General features: G+C 40.9%; 1 protein-coding gene across 2 annotated transcripts in view; it reads left to right on the forward strand.

Moving 5' to 3' along the window:
- The first annotated feature begins 1,439 nt into the window (after positions 1-1,439).
- The window catches only part of EPM2A (EPM2A glucan phosphatase, laforin), a 41,683-nt gene continuing 22,440 nt past the window's right edge, over positions 1,440-20,682 (forward strand). Inside the window, exons 1-2 of one of the 2 annotated variants that reach the window (XM_071549377.1) lie at positions 1,440-2,083; positions 17,904-18,078. In XM_071549377.1, the coding sequence (XP_071405478.1) occupies positions 1,678-2,083; positions 17,904-18,078 (581 nt within the window). In that variant the 5' untranslated portion in view covers positions 1,440-1,677. Of the gene's footprint in view, positions 2,084-9,941; positions 9,984-17,903; positions 18,079-20,682 lie in introns of those variants that run through there. The other variant, XM_071549378.1, reaches the window with a different exon arrangement.

Consider the following 20,682-nt stretch of genomic DNA (forward strand, 5'->3'; position numbering starts at 1 on the left):
TGTTAATTCCATAGGAGGCTGAGAGGACAGTTAAGTCCCAAGCCAACATACATTTCTAGTTTTTATCTCAGTCTTGCAGGACCCATCAACAGATCCAATTTTTCAGCCTTCTCTGTTTGATCTCTTAAGCTAACCCTAATCTGAACTAGGGTTTTTTGAGGAAAAAGCAGGAAGTCAAGTTGGTCACATTCTGTCATCTTTAGCTTTCATCTAACACTCAATATTGATTGGCACAAAATGGACTAAGGCAGATCCTGGAGAAGAAACGGAGTGAATTATTTCTAAAGACAGTATTTGACACATAAGAGTTTAAAGAATAATTTTTTCATTTTTCCATGTGGTTTACAGATCTACAGTGAGGACTCGGTACAAACTCAGGTTTGTTTAAAGGTGCAAGTTGCTGATTTCTCTTTACATTGAGGCTTAGACAACTAGCCTGTCAATCAGATGTGCTATTTGATCCTGCAGTTTCTTAGCTGTGACTGGAATGAACAGAAGCATATGGCTATGTGACATAAGACACATGACATAGACACAATATGCTGGGATGGTTTTAGGATGCCTTTCAAGCTGGAGCTTTAGGATAAAACATCAAGGTTGTTACAGGCTATCTTGCCCATGATGCTAAAATGAAGGTGTATAGTAAAGAGGTAGATATTTGAAAGACAATTAGGAGGTAGGTTGTGGGTTACTTGACTGCAAGCCTGAGCAAAAACAAAGGTTAAAATGTAATGTACTGTTCCACAAAGGCAGCATTGCTACAGTGAAGACTGGAGCTAGCAGAAATGCACGGAGGACAGTGAAAATTCCCTTAGTTTTGGTTATGTCTGGAAAAGCGGTGCCATATCACTTATACAAGTTCAATGAGGATCAGTGAAGATTAGCTACAGCACTCTGAAAAATAAATTTGGCAATACATACACTTCAGTGTGTTGTCACCCCTGAACACAGGAAAAAAACACCCATCTTTTGAGGCAGGATTTCTTTTGACTCAGTGAAAGGCCTTCATCCTGTTCCCAGAACTTGACCTAAATAAAGTTACCACTCCTCTGTCTTTAAACGATTCTGAAATGGGTGTATTCAAACTAGGACCGCCCTCTAAATGGTTTAATTGCATCCTCTTCCTCAGTCATTCTTTGTAAGTCCTAAATATTGCTACATGCAAGGAGCTGCCAAATTTCCCCCTTCTGGCCGTAAACAGACTGCGAGCACTTGGGAGCTACGGAACATTTTAGGAAGCTTTCTAACCCTCCCCAGCATTTCGCTGTTGTGCTCCCAGCGCCACTGGCTGCCTGTCCGTGGGGAAGACACAAACATCACGAGCACCGATGGGTTATTTGCGGACAGTCCTTGTTCGTAACGCTGCATGCATGGCAGTTTCTAATGATGTGTTTTCTGCGCTAAATTAAGCCTGGCCTCTTGGGAGTAATTGCGGTGGCTTCCTTTAATGAAGCAATAATCCTTGTTAAAGTCAGCATGCATAACGCGTAGCCTTTTGCAACTTGGAAACCCAGCGCTGAGAATTCTCCATCGCCGTTCCCTTCCCGGAGCCGACCGCGGCTCGGTCTTGTTTCCACTCTCAGCCTGCACTTGGGAGAGGAGTTCCCCCGGGCACAACTAGCCGCGGCCCGGGACAGGGACAGGGATACGGACGCGGACAGGCACAGGGAAACGGACATGAACGCAGAAGGGGACAGGGGCGGGGGCAGGGGCGGTGTCCGGCCCCCGGCCCCGGCGGAAGGGCGGGCCCGCTGCGAACCCCCAGCGGCGGCTCGCCCAGCGGCAGCGGCCCCGGCCCCGAGCGCATCCCCGCTGCCGGCCATGCTGTTCCGCTTCGGCGTGGTGCTGCCCGCCCGGGTGATGGAGGGCGGCACGGAGCTGCTGGTGGCCGGGTCACGGCCGGAGCTGGGCCACTGGGACCCACAGCGCGCCGTGCCCATGAAGCCGGCCCGGCCGAGCGCACCGCTGCCCGCCCAGGAGCCCGTGCTGTGGCTGGCCGAGGTGGAGCTGCCGGACGAGGACGCCGCCAGCCCCTTCTGGTACAAATTCCTGCGGCGGGAGGGCGGCCGCCTCCTCTGGGAAGGTAACGGAGCAGCCCCGGGCAGCGGGGACGGGCCCGCCCGCCGCAGGGCGGAGCAGCGGGGCCAGCGCCTCTCCCTCCCTCGGGACGCCCTTCCCAGCGCTCGGTCCCGCAGCTGCGCCCGCCTTCCCCGGCGCCGGGAGGAGACCCATCCCACCGGGGCTTGGTGCTCCCCCTGCTCCCATATGGGGGTGGCCCGGGCGGTGCTGCCGCGTAGCACCGCCCAGGCTGTCGTGACGAGACATGAGTTCTCGTAACACAAACATTCCCTAGCCGTGTGATGGAGCAGAGTGAATGCTCTCCTAGGTTGGTAAAAGCCCTTCGAAACAGGTTAATTCCTCCCACCCTCCCTTACTTTAGAGATCCATAGTCATGATGCTTTATTTTATTTTCTTTCTTTCCCCAGAAGTAAAGAACTCAGAATTTCGTACTTAGGCATTAAGGTGTGGGCTGGTGCTTTATTTCGCTAAGCTCGATGTTATGAGGGCATTTTCAAGCTGGCAAATTTGACCACTGGAATTTCTAAAAAAAACCCCAAAACCAGGGAGAAGTTCTGTCACAGCTTTACCAGTCTCTTGCGGTTTCAGGAGTCCTTCCATGTGGTTTTCTCCCGCTCTGTGTTGACAAACATTGAATAACTCTAGTCAGTTTCCATGTGCTGTTCTAGCATATTTAAATACCTTGAATAAAAGAGAACACTCACAATTGTCTGCTGAGTCAAATAAAGCTCTAAATATACCTCTTGTTACTGAGGAATGGATCTGACCCCGTGAAAGGAAGACAGATGATGAGGTAATTTTTGAGGGGTTATTTTTTAACTCATGGTTTTGTAATCCATATACCAAAATAACACACTGTAGAGCAGTTGCTCTTCAACCATTTTAAGAATAGATACCACACTTATAAGCTACCATTCTGTCATGTAGACTAAAACACACATGTTGTCATAACTGTTGCATTTGTTTTTTCTTCTTGATGCTAATAAAAGGCTACATGTTAATGCTACATTCACAGAAGTTTATGTCATGAAATACTATATATATATATCATGCAATAGTAATAGTTTGATTTAGCATCTAAACCAAGTAGTGTACTCTGCCTGTTTTAACTATGTTTTTCTTTTACAGAATTGCAGGAAAAGTGAATTTATGGGATACAATCTTTACATCTGTCTTAAGGAAGCAGAATTGGATCTCTTTTGAAAGGGCCAAGTTGTACATAGCATGGTAATGACACTGGTATATAAAGAGGTCTTCACCATACCGAATACAGAAATAATAATAGAGTGTTCCAGACAACAGAGAATCAGCAATGAAAGTTTGATGGTTACTGTCTAATTTGGATGTAATGTTAGCTCAAGGTATTGTCTATTCCTGGAGGCACATTTAGGAAATGTAGTCAGAGGAATAAACACTCTGTTTTGGCAGATTTGCAGTTTTAGGTTTAACCTGTGTGGCATTTTGTTCTTGTCATTGTGAATCCTCAGCAGTTTGAGCTCACTTAGGTGGAATGATAGAAGGCGAATAGGCATATCAACAAAATGCAGAAGAGTTTGTAAATTAGGCATTCATATCAACAATTTTTTTCCTAAGTTAATACTTACAGGAAAGAGATAAATTTTACTTAAACCTTGAAATTTATTGTTCTTATTCTGTGAAGGGAGTCTAAGGATGTTTTTCTATCCAATCATTAAGCAATCTTGCACTTCTTTTTTATCTAATTTGTTTTAATGTACTTTGAACTGTCTGTCAATAAAAGTTTTGGCTGTCATCTGTTTATTATTGCAAAAATCACAATTTCAAAAGACAATTCCCTTTTTTTAAGAAAAGAACATTTTGTTACAAACAAATGCTGTGCATTGTCTCTTTAATATCCTATGTGTTTAGACTTAAAATATGCTTTGGGAGACATTTAGCACTTACAGAACATCTACAGTTTTGAAGATGTAGTTATGGGAGACAGAGGAAATGCAGAATGACACTTGGTCTAAGTTTATGACTTGTGTAATCAGAGAAGCTCCAGTCCAGTTACGGATGTCAGATATTTACATATATTGAATGTTGAAATAAAGTGCTGTAGTTAAGAAAATTACTCCCAGCTTTTTTTTAATACATGTCTGTGAGAATTCCACTGGTAATGCATATTGGGTTTATAATACTACAGTACATGTATCATATGTTTAATAACAGCCATTTTAATGCAGTGGGGAAACTGGAAGATAAAGTGAGGGTATTTGTTTCTGTGGGCTGGAAGAGTCAAAGCCATGGGCCAGTGTTCTGTGATTTTGGGGTTCTTCCAGGTGGTCTGGTAGGAAGTTTTCAGACAAGTCTTGGCCTGCTTGAGTATCACTGGGTTGTTGCGTCTGTAAGGAAGGAACTAGTTGCCCTCTCTAGGAGGATGAGGTGGAAGAGGAAACTCGTTTGTGCTCCTGAAGGATCAGTGCCTATGTCTACTGTCCCCAGTGATGGTGCTGGTCTGCATCCAGGACCAGTCACTTGAAGCCATTGAGCATTTCTGGCTCTAATCACATGAGCTGTGTGAGGTTTTCTTTGGGCTGTTACCTGCTTAACTGCTGTGAAAGCTGAGGCCTGGTGTCCAGAAGGATTTGTAACTGTTCCGTGGTATCTGTGACAAACAGATTGGTTATGTTGAACTTTAGAATCTAGGAATAAGTTTAGGGGGAAAAAAGGCATATGCTTCGTTTGTTCTTCCCAGCTGCACCTGTGTCTGTGTACATTGTTTCTGTTGTTGATTCTTCAAAAATGGATTTAAGGTCTCTCAGCTTGGAAAGTAAAAGCATGAAACTTACACTTGATTTTTTTTTTCTATTGAATTTACGATTGAAGACTCATCTGTGCCTTTATCCCCTTTACAGTCATCTAAATAAACCATAGGTACTAATCAAGAAACATGCTCCATGAAAGGACAGAGAAATTAGTAAGGGGATGCCCCATACTGCATTTTGAGATGATGGAATACAGTGTGTTGACACCTTACATTTTGAGAAGGGGAAAAATATATATAAAAACCCCATGAGCTTGTATTGTCAAATGTTGATCCAATTCTGGCCAGAGAAGTTATGGATGCCCCATTTTTGGAAGTGCTCAAGGCCAGATTGGATGGCACCCTGAGCAACCTGGTCTAGTGAAGGGTGTTTCTGCCCATGGTCCCTTCCAACCCAAACCATCCTGTGATTTTCACATAACTGTTAGTTTGAAGTAATTGGTGCTTGCTTGAAGCTTGACAGATATAATATTGCTGGTTAAAGCTCAAGAGCAGTCAGCCTTCATTCTGGGAATTTGTTCAGGGGAGCAGGGTCTTATTCCTTCCAAACAAAGCCCCATCTCTACTTTTGAATGGGGGAAGGAGTGAAAAGGAGGTGTCTTGTTTACATGTAGGTGCTGCTGCTGTTCATGGTGGTTTCTTGGAGGCCCAACCCAAACAATACAATACAGTTTGATTTAGAAAGAAGTATGTTACTCAGCCTGTGGCTTGGTATGTTTGCTTTCCAACATTTTCCATTCATGCTCCCGTGTGCTTGTTTGTTGTAGTTTAAGCCATATGTTGGACAAGGTACATTTGTGAGAGTTCAAAAAGATTGATACATTGGCTGAGCAGGGATCTTCTCTTGGAAATAAGGCAAAAAAGGAAGGTGAGTGCCAGTGGAAGCAAAGTCAAGTGACATGGGAAGAATTCAGAGATGCTGTAGGGAGAAAACTGGTATAGCCAAAGCTCAACTGGAGTTGAAGCTGCCAGAAATGTGGGGAACAACAAAAAGAGTTTTTTCAAATGTATTAATGACAATAGGCAGTGTAAAAATAACACTGGCCCATTACAGGATGAGAATGGTCACCTCACAAACAGGGACAGAGACAAGGCAGAGGCATTTGACACTTTCTTTGCCTCTCTCTTCAACGTGAATGACGGACCAAGGGGATCTCAGTGCCCTGAGCTGAAGGACCATGACTGTGAGAATGATCAACTGCCAGTCGGCCCTGAAGCTGTGCTGAATCTGCTGCTCCAGCTGGATCACTACCAATCTATGGGGCCTGATGAGATTCATCCCAGAACACTAAAAGAGCTGGCTGATGTAATCACAAAATCTCTCTCAATAATTTTTGAGCAGTCTTGGGAATCCAGAGAGGGAATCTGGAAGCTGGCAAATGTTCTGATTTTCAAGAAGGGCAAGAAGGAGGACCATGGTACTACAAGCCTGTTGGTCTCACTTCAGTGCCTGGTAAAGTTATGGAGATTATTCTGGGGGTATTGAAAAACTCATGAAAGACAATGCAATCCTTGGCACAGCCAGCACAGCTTCATGGGAGGAAAGTCCTGCTTATCCAACCTGATTTCCTTTTATGACAAGGTAACCCACCCAGATGACTTAGGGAAATCAGTTCATGTCATCTTTTTGGATTTCAGTAAAACTTTCGATACTGTCTCTCATGGGATCCTGCTGGACAAAATGTCCAGCCCACAGCTGGATAAACACATCATGTGGTGGGTGAGCAACTGGCTCATGTGTGAGCACAGAGAGTGAGAGTGAGGGGGGTGACATCAGATTGGTGACCTGTCACTAGTGGGATTCCACAGGACTCTGTCTCAGGCCCTGTACTCTCAACATCTTCCTAAATGACTTGGACACAGGACTGGAAGGGATACTGAGCAAGTTTGCAGATGACAGCCAGTCAAGGGAGGGGGTTGTCCCACTCTGCACTGCGGCCTCACCTTGAATAGTGTGTGCAGTTTTGGGCACCACAGTATAAGAAAGATAAAGCTCTTAGAGAGTGTCCAAAGGAGGGCAACAACGATGGTGAAGGGCCTTGATGGGTAGCCGTATGAGGAGCAGCTGAGGGCACTTGGTCTGTTTAGCCTGGAGAAGGGGAGACTGAGGGAAGACCTCATTGCAGTTACAACTTCTTTGTGAGGGGAAGAGGAGGAAGGGCAGGCACCGATCTCTTCTCTGTGGTGACCAGTGACAAGACCCAGAGGAATGGCCTGAAGTTGTGTCAGGGGAGATTTAGGTTGGATATTAGAAAAATGTTCTTCACCCAGAGGGTGGTTGGGCACTGGAACAGGCTCCCCAGGGAAGTGATCACAGCATCAAGCCCGACAAAACTCAAGAAGCAATTGGACAATACCCTCAGGCACTTGGTGTGGCTTGAGGATGATCCTGTGCAGGGCAAGGCATTGAATTCAATGATCCTTGTGGGTCCCTTGCAACTTGGCATATTCTGTGTTTCTGTGCTTACAGAGTAATAAGTGTTTTGATAGTATTGTAATGTAGTGATGAAAATATCAGAAGTAAATTCTTACAGCTTTCAAGTGTTGAGCACTCGATTGGTTTGAAGTGTCAGTAATGGGTAAGCACATAAAGATTGCATTTTTAAAATGGCAGTGTGTTGAAACTTAAGGCAATCTCACTTCTTGGGCTCAACTCTGTGGAACAAATGAGGTATAATTTCTTAATTTAAAGGAGGAGATTCTTTTAAGACTATGGGAAGTTAATACGGAGTTGCCATTTGCATTGGAGAGATTGTAACAGAAAAAAATATTTGGGGCTAAGTCATAGCAGAATAAAGCAAAGTAAACATTCTCTGAGGCCAATCTTAAAAGTACAGTTGGATATAACATTATTCTTCTGCAACTGAGATAGATCCTTTTTTCCCCCAAATCAAATCTCCAGATCCTCAAAATAGGTGGCAGTTCTATTATTAAAAAAAGAAAATGAAATGAAAAATCAACTGACAAAAAACCCCCACAAAACCACCTAAGAGTAACATTTCTTTGTACCATTTAATGAAGATATTTCATGTACTGTTGTGCCCACTGGGTGGTGCCATTTTCCCTGTGTATAGCAGCTACTCGCACAGTTCATCAGTGTTTGGTGTAATTTCTCTTCCACTTTTGAATATAATCGGGAGTTTTACTTGTTTCCCCATCCCAGTCTTGTTCTGAAGTAGACGGTGACTAGGAAGGAACACAAAGGACAACTCGATGTTGATAGTTGGATGATTGTGCATCATGTGCATTTCGTTACTGGAACTCTGTTCCTTTCTGGACAATGCTGAATGCCTTTACACCTTTTAGATATGAGGAAACTTAATGAGTAAAAGTGGATACCTTTGAAATCTACTGACTAATATGTGTTTAAGGAATGGAAAGAAACCCACTGTTTACAAAGTGCAATAACTCCTGGTGTTTTGTTCTTCAACTCCCTCGGGACATATTAGCATGCCTTATGGTGCAATGAAATGGAAGCAAGTCTCATCACTTTCTGTCAGCATTAATCAACTTAGCCTGAGCAGATTACTAGAGATCAACAGAGAGTTGCCTATGAAACTGCAAAATCTGAAGAATAAAAATAAGTATGTACACTTGCGTTACTCTGGATTTAGCAGGTATGTTATTTTTCTACCCACAAACATGGTCAGGGTCCAGTTCTGACTGCTGTGAGAGCCTAATAAAACATTTGTGGTTATAATGGCAAAGTTACAATAAATGCACTGTTTATGCAAATACTTTATTTACCATTTTCCCCATCCCTCACTTCCAAGTGACAGCAGCATGCAATAGGGGTCAAGAATTTATTTTCAATGGCAAGAAGCACTGAGAAGTGACAAATAACTGGGATGATACTTTGGTTAAGATATTGCCATGGTTACTATTTTGGTGTAGGTTGTTTCCTGCCCTTAGTCCAGTTATGTCTTCCAGTGTGGTAGAAAGTAGCAATCAGTAATAGACAGTACAACGCTGAAGAGAGTTTCAAAGCAGTTAGAAAGACTGTATTACAATATATATTTTGTTGCTATCAGCCATTATCCTATCATCCATATTTCCTTTATTCTCATTTCCACCGTCTGTCAGAGAAAAATCTCTTTTTTACATGAGGTGAATTTCTTTTTAGTTGCTTTTCTGTGATTTAACCTACATCAAAATACTGGGAACTCCTAGTACAGTAGAAACTCCTACTGAGAAACACCTGTGCCTAAGCAGACCTAGAGAGAGAAATAAAGCATACGTTTTTGAAAGTTGCCCTTGAAAATTCTTATTTTCTTATATCTGATTTAAAAAAAAAAGCCTCATTGATTAACAGCATTAACTGCTGAGAGGGGCTTTCTTGTAAACCACTTAGTTCAAATTCTGTCATAATTAAAAAAATCATAAAAAGAATTCTCTTAGGGGTATACTAATACACTAAAAAAAATCTCAAATTTGTCCCGGATTTTAATAGAATTAAAACTTGTTTCTTTGGTTGTATATCTCAGCTCTACCAAATGAGAAGTTTAAACAGTTTACTTTAAGTTTACAAAATAAACATGCGGTGTGTGATACAAATGGGTTTATGCTTTTCGAGTATCTATTCTGGCTTAGAAAATGCAAGGAAACATTTCTGAAAACAAAACCATTCATGAGGGAGTTCCTGACCAAGGTGTGGCAAATTAACAGTTTTGGTTTATATTAATACTAGGTATTTAAGGAGTACAATAATTTCATCTCCTATTTACAGAATCTAAAGGGGAGATGGCTTATTTGCAGTAGAAAACAGTAGTAGCCATATAATCAGAGTAAGTATTTATTATGTACACAAATAAGGTTTGGTATATGGCATAGAGAGTTGGTATTTGTCAGAGGTGTAAAAACAAAGGACAACTACTTAAGGGCTTTGCTGAGACTTGAGGAAGGTGGGACTTCAGAGCCTGTGGCAGACTCAAACTGGCAAAATAGTTGACCTCACTCGGTTCAAGCAAGGCAAATTCAGCCTCCCCTACTTCTGTTTTTTAACAATCAATAACAATTCAGCCTTGGCAGGATTGAGACAGATCCTATTTCAAAACATCAGAGATTGAATTTTGTTCAGACAGCAGCAGGGAGACTTTCGTGACAGAATCTGGTGTAAAGGGTAAGTAAATTTGAATATTGTGAGTGTACTGAAGGAAGTTCAGTTAGAGTGATGTGTGATAAAGACACCATGCAGTAGCACATTCAGATAACTGAGAATTGTGTCTAAAATAGGGCTTCAGCCTTTCCTTCTTTGTAATGTTGGTATGAAAGGTAAGGAAACTAGAAAAAAGTAATCTTTTAAAGGCTTTATTTTGGAGATTTTTTGTAGGTTTCCTTTCCTTCCTGTTGTTTTATTCCCGTTCTGTTTGTTTAATTTTATTCATCAACCCCTCTCTGTTTCTCTACCCCCAGAGTGTTGATAGTACTTATAATACTGAACTCTTCCAGGGATATTTCTTGGCATGAACTTAAGATATTCGTTTACCTTGTTAAAGGATCTTATTTCATATAACAAATGGAATTATTTAAAATATTTAGGCATAGTTAAAATTTTGAATTGATATGTAAAGTGTGCTGGTTTATGCAAAATTTATGACAAAGATTATAGGAGTTAGTGGTCTTACTGATGTGAGTAGGTGATCTGAAAATTGCCTGGCTGTTTGTGGTTTGGGTTGGTCAGTTGCCATTGAAGCCCCTGTGTGAATCTAAGGTTATCTAAGCAGCCCTGTGGTTTTTTCTAAGGTAGCAGTGAACTGAGAAACATGCTTTGCTGGGGCTTGGAGGTTTGGAAGTCTTATGCCTGTGTTTTAGAGTCTGACTAAGGCAGGGATGAGATGCACAGCACCTTTATGGCTGCTGTTGTGCCCTGGAGTCCCTCCCCTTACACAGCAGAGAACAGAGAGAAAAAACCCTCAACTTTCAGCAAGGTGTGCAACAAGCTGGGAGGTGGGAGAGCAGTGGCTGAGCAGTGCCTTTGCTGCAAAGGGCTTTGCAGAGACAGAAATTAATTCATTGGTGTGTTTTTTTGTTCACCACTCTTAATGGTGATGAGGAATTTCATTGACCCAGATTTTCTTACTATCTTTTAAGATCAAGCTGGTAATTTCTCTGCTCTGTCTTTGTGCAATCTGTGTGCAGTTATGTTTTGTGTCGAGAAGAGTCTGTGCTGTTGGCAGACTGTTGGATTATACATTTTTCATCTCTGCAATACAGCTGTAATAGAATAGTACCTGCAGAGCTATAATAGAATAGTAACTGTAGGTTTTTCTTAGTGTTCTGTTATTGTTTGTCATTAGATCACATTTCAGAACATCCTCTTCTAGTCTCTGCATACCTTCTTCCTGTCCTGTATCTTTGGACATCTTGTGTTACTTGGTATATCTTCATCTGTTTTTCACAGATTCAATCAGGTTGGAAGGGACCCCAGTGGGTCACCTGGTCCAACCGCCCTGCTCAAGCAGGGGCAAAACCAAAGTTTTACTTCATTTTGTACCGCTCTCCAACCTTTCCTAGGGCCATTTATCATTTAGTGGAGATCTTTGGATTTATTATTTTTTTTTGTTTATTTGTTTGTACAGCCACTTCTTATGTGCTTTGATCATCCTTCATATGCATTAAACAAGGAGCCACAAGTGCAGATTTTGAAAGAGCCTTCTGTGAGGCTTGTGCCCCAAGTGGGGCTACTTGTTTGCTTTGCTCTCCAGCAGTGGATTCTGTTGCGCAACCATCTGCAGTAGAGAGCAACAAGTGGACTGCAAAAGCAATGAGAAACTTTATCATTTATGTCTAGAAGCTTATTTTTATGTTTCTCTTTCAGATAAGAATTTTTGTTGTGAGGAATCACAAAGACGGATTTTAAATTAAAAAAAAAGAGGACCTTATTGAAGAAAAAAAACATACTATCAGTTAAACTAGAACCTGTATCTTCCAATAAACTCTTCCAAAATTCTTTTTTTTCTGTAATTAGGAAAGCCAATGTGATCATTTAACAGGATAATCACTACTGTTCCAGTATTTGAATTAGCTTTTCTTATGATTGAATTTTACTATGGTTGAATTTTACGTTTTCCAGTGATTGTCTATTTGCCTCCCAACAATATGAAAAAACCACTGATATGGAAATGGGTTTAGGTGTACAAACATGTATTTGCTGTTGTGTAGAGCCCTTTCTCAAAGGACATTTGTGCTCATTTTCTTTTTTTGCACAGATGAGCAGGAAAATATTTTATTTTCTTTCCTTTACTATTGACTCTAGGAACAGAAAAGTTCAAATGCTATTCAAATTCCCCCAAATCTTTTAGGCTGCACAATGTTTTCTTAACTATAAAAAAAATTACCCAAATGATTGTTTATTTCATATTAAAAGTACCTGGAAGCCTACGCAGTGGCCTGTTGTTGTGTGCTGTGAGCAATATGTGTGTTCTGAGACTCTTGTCTTGCAAACACTGGTGAGAAGACACACAGCTGCTGTGCCTGAGCAGAGTGTTCAAATGGGAATTGTGATGAATTCCCACTCTGGAGTCTGATAGAGTCATGGAGGATTTATTCAAAGTATCTTCAAGTCTTTGTAAAAGGTTTGAGTAAGCTTGGGGAAACCAGTCAGCGTAAGGGGACAGATGTATTTACATGTGCACCTAAAGGTTGCTGGTAAAGATATGACATACATTTGGGGTCCTGTAAGCATGTTGGATTGTAGCAAATTATACCCTGGGTCTTCTTTGTGCTGTGCCAGCCACTGATGTAGATGCCTTCTGACACATGTGGTTGTGCAGCAAACTCGGGATAGCCTTTGCAGCTTGTAGGTGAGGCCTTTCCCAGCTTCAGGTACAGAAACTAAACTTCAGCACTAGGCGTTCAGGTTTGGTAACTTACTTTATGAAAAATTTTGTGTATTTGAGAAGTGAGCAGTGAAGCTTAGTGAAATTTCTATGGGAAAGGGCTGCTGCGTCTGACTTCTTAGAGAAATCACTTAGAAAATCCAAAGGCACAATGACCTTTTAGATAAAGCAGATAATGGGACCTGTGGGATAGGACAAACTTAAACCTTAGCTGGATTAAGAAGTTGGTGTGTGTACGACCAGCTTCAGACATAACCAGGCACATTCAGACTACTTACAAGCAATGTCACGGCACTTCTGTCTGCACTGACCACTGTCTTTTCTCTCTGGTGCCTGATCAGAAGATAAGAAATTAGAAAGGGCAGCAACACATTTCTGATGCACTGAGAAGAGTCAGATTGTGCTGACCTTGGTCCTACTGCCTTCATCACACACACAGTTTCCTCCCCAGCAAACCAACCACACCAACAGCCCTGGAGTAGAGAGCAAGAGAAGAAGGGGCGGTCTTTGATCTGTGGTGCTGTTTATTGCTGCATGGAGCTAACACCCTCTGCCCAGCTTGCTGTCCTGGGCATGGAAAAGCTCCTTGTTCCAGGAATTCACATACAGAAAGGACTTTGCTTGGCCTATCATGTTGTGGGAGGGGAAAATAAAAGTCTTAATGTGCCACATTTTTATCCTGCCTCTGAAAGCTATTTTGTTCTTGGCATGAGCTCTTCTACTGCCTGCGAGATCTTGGGATGGCTCTTCTGAGCCTGAATCTGACAAAATCAGGTATGTGACAAAGTACCATGAGGGGATGTAAGGAGTCTGTTCTGTCAGCACAGGTAAAGGGACTAAGATGAGAATAAAGAATGTTTCTTGTGGATGAACCTCACACTGTGAGGCTGATGCACCTTGCTTCAGGCAGAGGAATGTCATGAGAAAATACTTAAAAAGGTGGGGGTGGAAAAGGAAGAACTGAGGGATATTCAGCTAATGATTTCTGCTTCTCACCCAGTTTGTGCCCGTTTTCCTAGCTGTATGCATTCTGCAAATATAAAACAGAATGTGTAAGTGATGCTTATTGTTTTCTGTTTAAAACACGGTTTGTGATCAGTTACCTTGAACAAAAGCCGTTTTAATTGGCTGACTTTTATTTTTGTATTAAATTACTCTGGCAGATAAAAGTAATCTTTAGTCTTTTATAGCAGCTCTGAATTATTGATGAGTTCTACATAACTCCTCAAAACTTGTCACTTGGCTCTACTTCTGAAACTGTTGCCCTGCATTGTTGCTTTATGGCATCCAAAATATTGTGGTCTTCCTGTGGCAAATTGTGCTAGCAGAAACATGATGTAAGCTGATACAACAGTTTTTTTCTTTTTTTGAAACTTACTTGTTAAATGCATCCTGTGAAGCAAACTGTGGTGAGAAGCACTTGTATAATCGTGTGGGTATTACCTGGGTATTGAGGTCCTCATCTTTTGTGCTATTGCCTATTTTCATAACTTTTAAGAAGTATAGTGAATTCAGCTTCCTGAATGCAGTCCACTCTGATCATACTGTTCCCCAAATTAGTATTTCTTGAAGATGGTAGCACTCTCTCCTTCCTGTTTGAAATTATATCACATGTAAATATATATATGTTGAATATATTTTCATATACGTTCTGTTGCACAGATATCCTATTTCAGTATGAATGTTGTTAATTCATAGATCACTATATAATGTAAGCAGTATGTTATGGGTTCACCTAGGTGGGCCTAAATTTGGGCTCTGAAGTCTGGACTAGGCTGAAGCTGTCAGCTGACTTGAGCTGGGCTGAGCTAACAGCTGACCTCTTCTAGCCAGTAACTTTGCATTCCATACCACATTATGACATCATCTCCAGGGAAGTAGGAACCAGTGTGGGAGTGGTTAAGGCAGTCGCTTCTCAGCCCTCCTCTTGGGAGGACGCACGATGCTGTCCCAGGGGGGATGGAGAGGACCAGGCCCACCACTGGCTCACAGGGTACCTCAGGAAAGTAAAATATGTTGTTCTGGGTCTCTCCTTTCTGCTTGGGTTTGTCTCCCTGGGGAATAAGCTTCTTCTTAAGTAATGTGTAGTTAAGACAGTAGAATTTGTGTGTTCGTTCAGAAGTTGAGGTGGGGAACTGGACTTTGTTGTTGTTGCAGACTTGTGTGATTGTATATTTGTACTCTCTTCTAATTGTCTCTTTCTTTCTGTGAAAAAATATATGTAGATTTAGTATAAATGCAGTTTGAAGTGTTTTTTTCTTTCCCCTCTCTTCTCCTCCCTTTCCCTGGTGTTAGGAGGGAGGCTTTTCTCTCTGTGCTTGGGGGGGGTTGGCAGTTGCTTATCTCAAACCAAGACACAGTAGTAAAGAGCTAGGCAATTCTCATGATATTTGCTTTGAATGCAAGCTGTTACTGTTTATCTAATTATTAAATGCAAAACAGAAACATACCTTTTGAGATTTGTTTGACTGTAGGCCACAGTGGGAAGGTGAGGTTGAGTGGTGCAGAAAAGTCAACAGCAATAAATGATGATTACAGAAGAAAGCTTTTCAGAATGAGATTTGACAAAACTTGTTTGAAGGAACAAATAAAACAAACGTCTCATAGCAGTTTACTCTTGTCCTCACTTCCATATGTGGTTGTAGCCTATGTAAGAGAATTAATGATGGTGAAGGTGATAAGGGTAGAAGGCAAGGAGGTTATGGCCATTTAAGAACGCAGACCACAGAGAAGGAAGGAAGGCAAAAAAGAGACAATAACTAAAGCTGGAAAAGTTGGAGAAGGAGGATGGGCAGTAAAACTGGCAGATGGCAGTAGAAAGTGCATTGTGGTGCAATTGAGGTCATGAAGACAAGAGTGAGGGTTTGTTGTCTGGTAGGACTGACTAGCACCTACAGGAAAGGAGTAATTAAGCAGGAGGGAGAGATCGTAGATTGCAATTGCAAAAATTCTTGCAGAAACCCTGGTGCAAGAGGAGGAACAGCTGTGAGCAATGGAAGGGGCAGTAGGAGAGGAAGCCAGAGTGGGTACAAGGGCACTCATGTACAAGGGAAAACAGAGCTGGGAGTAGCATAAAAGGCAGAGATAAAAACTGGGTCAGCCAGAGATCAAATCTCATGGTGCAGTGAGGTCTGGCGGCTCCCTGGGGACTGGGACCTGCAGGGACACCTCAAAGGACTGGCAGTCAGGAACAGGCAGCCGGGACACCAGGGCAACTACAGCCCTAAGCATTGGGCACCTGCCTTGGGGCACAGCTGAGTCTGAGGCTGTGGGCAGGTGGGGGGCAGGATCAGATACAGCCTTGTGGTGGCAGGGAAGGGCCATGTTGATGTGCATCTCTACAGACAGTTGTCAGACAGTAAAATGGGGAAGGCAAGATGTGGTACTTGTGGGAATATTTTGCTGAATACATGAAGTCAGTTAAATGTCATAAACACCCATGGACTTTATTACTGTGTTGTAGTTGGTGATGTATACTGCTGTCTTCACATTTTGTTTAAAAGTGGTAAGAGTATGTAAACAATTAGAAATATGAGATAAAAATATAGTGGTAAAATTTGTAGCTTTTGAAGCTGTGCACTGATTTTCCTCACCTTGTTTATCAAAAGCTATGTGATGCATAATGGTTCAGCAGTGTGGGAAGGGAAAATAGCTTACTGCCTAGTATTTTATTTTTCTTTTTGGTAAATAATAGTATTTCACAATTATGATAAAACGTGCTGCATGTCATCTGGAAATAAGGAGATGGTTTGATTTTTAGTATTAAGTGTTAATCTTACTCTCTAATCATTGCATTAGTACATCTCCCCAAATGCTCTTGGTCTAGCAAATTTCCCTTAATGTAGTGCTTGGAAACTGGTCATGCATTTACATGCAATGTGAAATTGAAGATATTCCTTTGGGCATAATTTTACTCAGAAATGTTTTAACATCATTAATAATGTATAAGTGTAACAGGCTTAAGCAAGCCACAGACTAGGTCACTTCTGATCTGCAAAATAATTATTCCTACATGCAATTAGTATTACAGTAAGTATGTAAGAATAGGGGAGGAGAATGTACATATACTGTATTTTTGGAGGACAGATAACCTTTTGATTGATGACATGACCCAGTTCAAGTTGCTTACTCTGGCATGATGTTAAAATTGGTTTTCTGACTAATGCTCACACTATTGCTGTAAGAGAAGAGGAAGGGGAATGAATATTAGTGGACAACTATAAGAAAAACTTCTTACTTTAAACAAGGCTGTTTTAGGTAATTGTGGTCATTCACCATTGCAGATGTGACCATCTCTCTACAGGTCACTTTGGGCAACTTTTAATGTGTATGAACAGACTCCCTAAGTGATACATTCATATGAAGGCAACAAAGTGATTATTGATCAGCAAATATAGAAGACAGGTAGGGTTTAATGAGCTCCTAGGCTAAGCATCTCTATGTGTCTGGTCTGTGTCAGGATGCCTGAAGAGTCTTTGCTGGCCAGGCAGCTGTGCATGAGGTGATTGGGGGGCTACCCTTTTCTGCTCCCTGAAACAAGTCTTCATTGTTACTAGGTTGCTGTCTGCCACCTTCTTTGGGATTTGATGCCTTTCCATATAGATGTTTTTCCTCTCAAATCCTGAAGCTGATAACAAGTCCCATGTTGCCAGTCCTACTTTTGTTTCTGGTTTTATCTTTCTGACCTTGCACGGCTGTCCTCTGAACTTTCTCTGAGGTCTTTGCCATATCTTGGCATCTTCCTTAGTAGTCAGCCAAGGGCAAGCTGAGGTTACTGTGGCATGTCACAGCTAGACCTTGGGCCACAGCAAGATAGACCCCCCAGAGGGAGATCACACAGAGAGAGCATTAAATGCTGAGGTCACATAGTATCAAAACATCAAATGAGGAACTTAAGTGAAATTAATTATTCCTGGAATTTTAAGTGATTTGGGAGTCTTACACAGCTTTAAAGTGGGAGGGGGTTTATGATTGGGGTTTTTTTTAATAATTAGCAAAAACTTGTTTTAATGTTGAACATTTGTTTTGTGGCAGTGCTTCGCTTAGTGCTATTTAAGATGTTAATAATGTTACGAGAAATGCAGTTTGAAGAGGCAGCAAACACCACTCCTGGCCTTAAATGTTCAGTTCAAACCTCCCAGCAAATCTTTTGGAAGATTATCCAGATACACAGCCTGCAATTATCCTTTCTTCTATTCTAGGTAATGGGCCCCATCACGACCGAAGTTGTGTTTACAACCAGAGCAACATAGTAGATGGAGTTTACTGCCTCCCAATAGCACACTGGATTGAAGTCTCTGGACATACTGATGAGATGAAACATACAACTGACTTCTATTTTAATATTGCAGGACAGCAAGCTATCCATTACTCCAGGTAAAAGAAAAGTGTGGAGTTTGACTGATATCAAATATTCAAACACAATCTGAACTGGCACATCAGAAAACTGCATTTGAAGTAGTGAATGTTTGTTTGTATGTATGTAACAGTAAAATTTAACAAAGGCTCAGCATCTCCTGCAATTAAATGTCACTTTTGTTAATAATAAGGAGAGATCCTGAGTTCAAGGATACCTGGGCCCTATACAGGTGTGTTAAGTTGCATCATATCTGAAAACATTTTGTGGTAATTTCTGGATAGTAATTTTCAAATGCTTGTCTATATACACATGTAAAACTGCATGTATGTTATGTGTTTGGTTTGGGATTGTTTTACTGAAGAAAAGCTGGGAAACAAAAGTATATGTTCTAGCACTGAGACTTTAAGTATAACACATGGCAACTCATGTGTGGCAGCAACTGCAATTAGTAACCCCTTCAAGTCATATAATACACCTGACAGACTACAGTTATCTGGATCTTAAGCATGTTTCCAACATCCTATCAGAGAAAAATCTTGTTTATTCCAAAGCACAGGTTTGTCAATACCAAATAATCTTTGTTTGGCAGAGAAATGTTTTGAGAAAGAAAACAGCTGTCAGAAAGTGCATATCTAAGTACCAAAGGCTAACTTATCTTCCTTTCCAGAGCCAACAGTGATCCATTTAATGCTGCCTTATCTGTGTGACTATATATTTCAGAAATTAGGTAAAAAGCTGCAAATTCTCCTGAAAAATGTGTGAAGAAAATTTTCTGAGCTCTGTAGTCCTTTCCAGATGAGGAACTCCCTTTCCATTCACCTCTTACACACATATACCTTCATTGAAAGGCAACTTTTTATGTATGGCTTAGTAGTTCTTATCTCATTTCTTGGAGCTTTGTTAAGTAAGCATACCCTGTAACAGTCTTGTTCTGTAATTACTTTTAATACTTTAAAGATATACAGCCTTAAATGGTTTTTCTAATCTTTAATAGTTGGCGGATTCACCATTCTGATGGCTATAATAAAGTAGCCCAAATATATTGGCTAATTTAGATTTTTTTTTTTAGCAAAGCAACTGAAGCAAGCTGATGAAAATGTCTTTATTTTTGAATGCATTTATTGATTCAGGAGTACTACGAAGATTAATATCATTAAAAAAAAGAAAAAAAAATCACCTCCATACCCCCTCCTCCCCTCCCTCCAAGCAACAAAATACCCAAACAGAAGCAAAAAGCCAGTCCCTCTGCCTGAAGAGTTAAAAGCTTAGAGGATGATTGGATCGTTGTTTTCCAAGTAAGATTACTTTTTTCCACGCTGTAGTGGAGGCAGCAGTACTGTGTGGAGCTTTATAACCAAAAATCCAGAATGCTGGAGGCTGGTAATAAGTGATTTATCAAAGAAAACTTTTTATGTGAGCCTCTCCTCTATGTTGCCCGACTTAATAGGATTGCCATATGTGAATTAGCTGGAGAGAATAGGTTTTTCTCTGTCAAAAGGACCTCGCACATGAAACCTGAGACTGATTTTACTTGTCTTCTGCCTAATCACAACAATTAGAAACACTTGCTTTGAGTTTTGCTGCCACCTTGCTGCTTCATAAAACATGAGCTCCTACTTTAAATGGGCTGCTGCAGGGTGAGAAGATCCTGCTTTTGGCCAAAAATAATTTTGAATCATACTGAGCCTGATGACAATGCCTTAAGAATCTGATTTTTCTTACTTTATATAGATGTATTTCTCATAAGTCAGTGAGTTTACGTTTAACCTTATATTTAGAAAACCCATTTTGTGTTGGTCATTTGGGTAGAAGAATGTATGATGTGGTTTTTGAGCATAGTACGATTTGAATTAACTTTTTCTAAGTGTGAAAAGGAGTATTCCTAGAGCTAGAGAGTCATGACTGATACCTCCATGGTGTTAGTAGTCACTTGTTTTGGACACATAAAGACACATAAAGCCAAAATCGTATTCAGGAAAACAACCCCAGCATTCAGTTTCTCTTTTGTGTTAGATATTACTACAGTAAGATGCCTTTAAATTGAATTAGAGTTAGGGTAATCTTTTCTGGGAGAAGATGACTTCAGAAAAGTTGTAAATCTGGGGCATATTATCTCTGTTTCAGTTCCATCTATAAAAGGTAGAAGTTCCTAATTCAGAGATGTTATATTCCTCATTATTTATATAAAAGCCTCTGCAGAAGAAAGGCATTGAATAAGACCAAGAGGGGGAGTGACATTTGAAATTACAAAATACTTCAATAACATTGGAGACAATGGCATTTGCTGGCAGAATTAGGTGCTGTGGAAATGAATATATCGGATAGGAAAAGCCTTCTAGTTACAGTTTTCTATTTTCAGACTAATTTTACATGTGTGCTTTTTATGAGTCATGTTTCTCAAATCTGATGAAGGAAAATAATTTTTACATGCTTTGCATGTAAAATGCAGCAAAACAGGATTTTATAAGTGAATTCCTCAAAAAACAATGATAGCTAATCTGTAACTGAAGTATTGTATGGCTGCTAAGTATTTTAGAGGGAAATGCATGATCTGTAATAGGGGAGCTACTGCATGAGAGTAGCCATAGGTGCTGACAACAGTTTTTTGAGGTACCATTTTT

This window comes from Pithys albifrons, chromosome 2, assembly GCF_047495875.1.
Source record: "Pithys albifrons albifrons isolate INPA30051 chromosome 2, PitAlb_v1, whole genome shotgun sequence".
Lineage (NCBI taxonomy): Eukaryota > Metazoa > Chordata > Aves > Passeriformes > Thamnophilidae > Pithys > Pithys albifrons.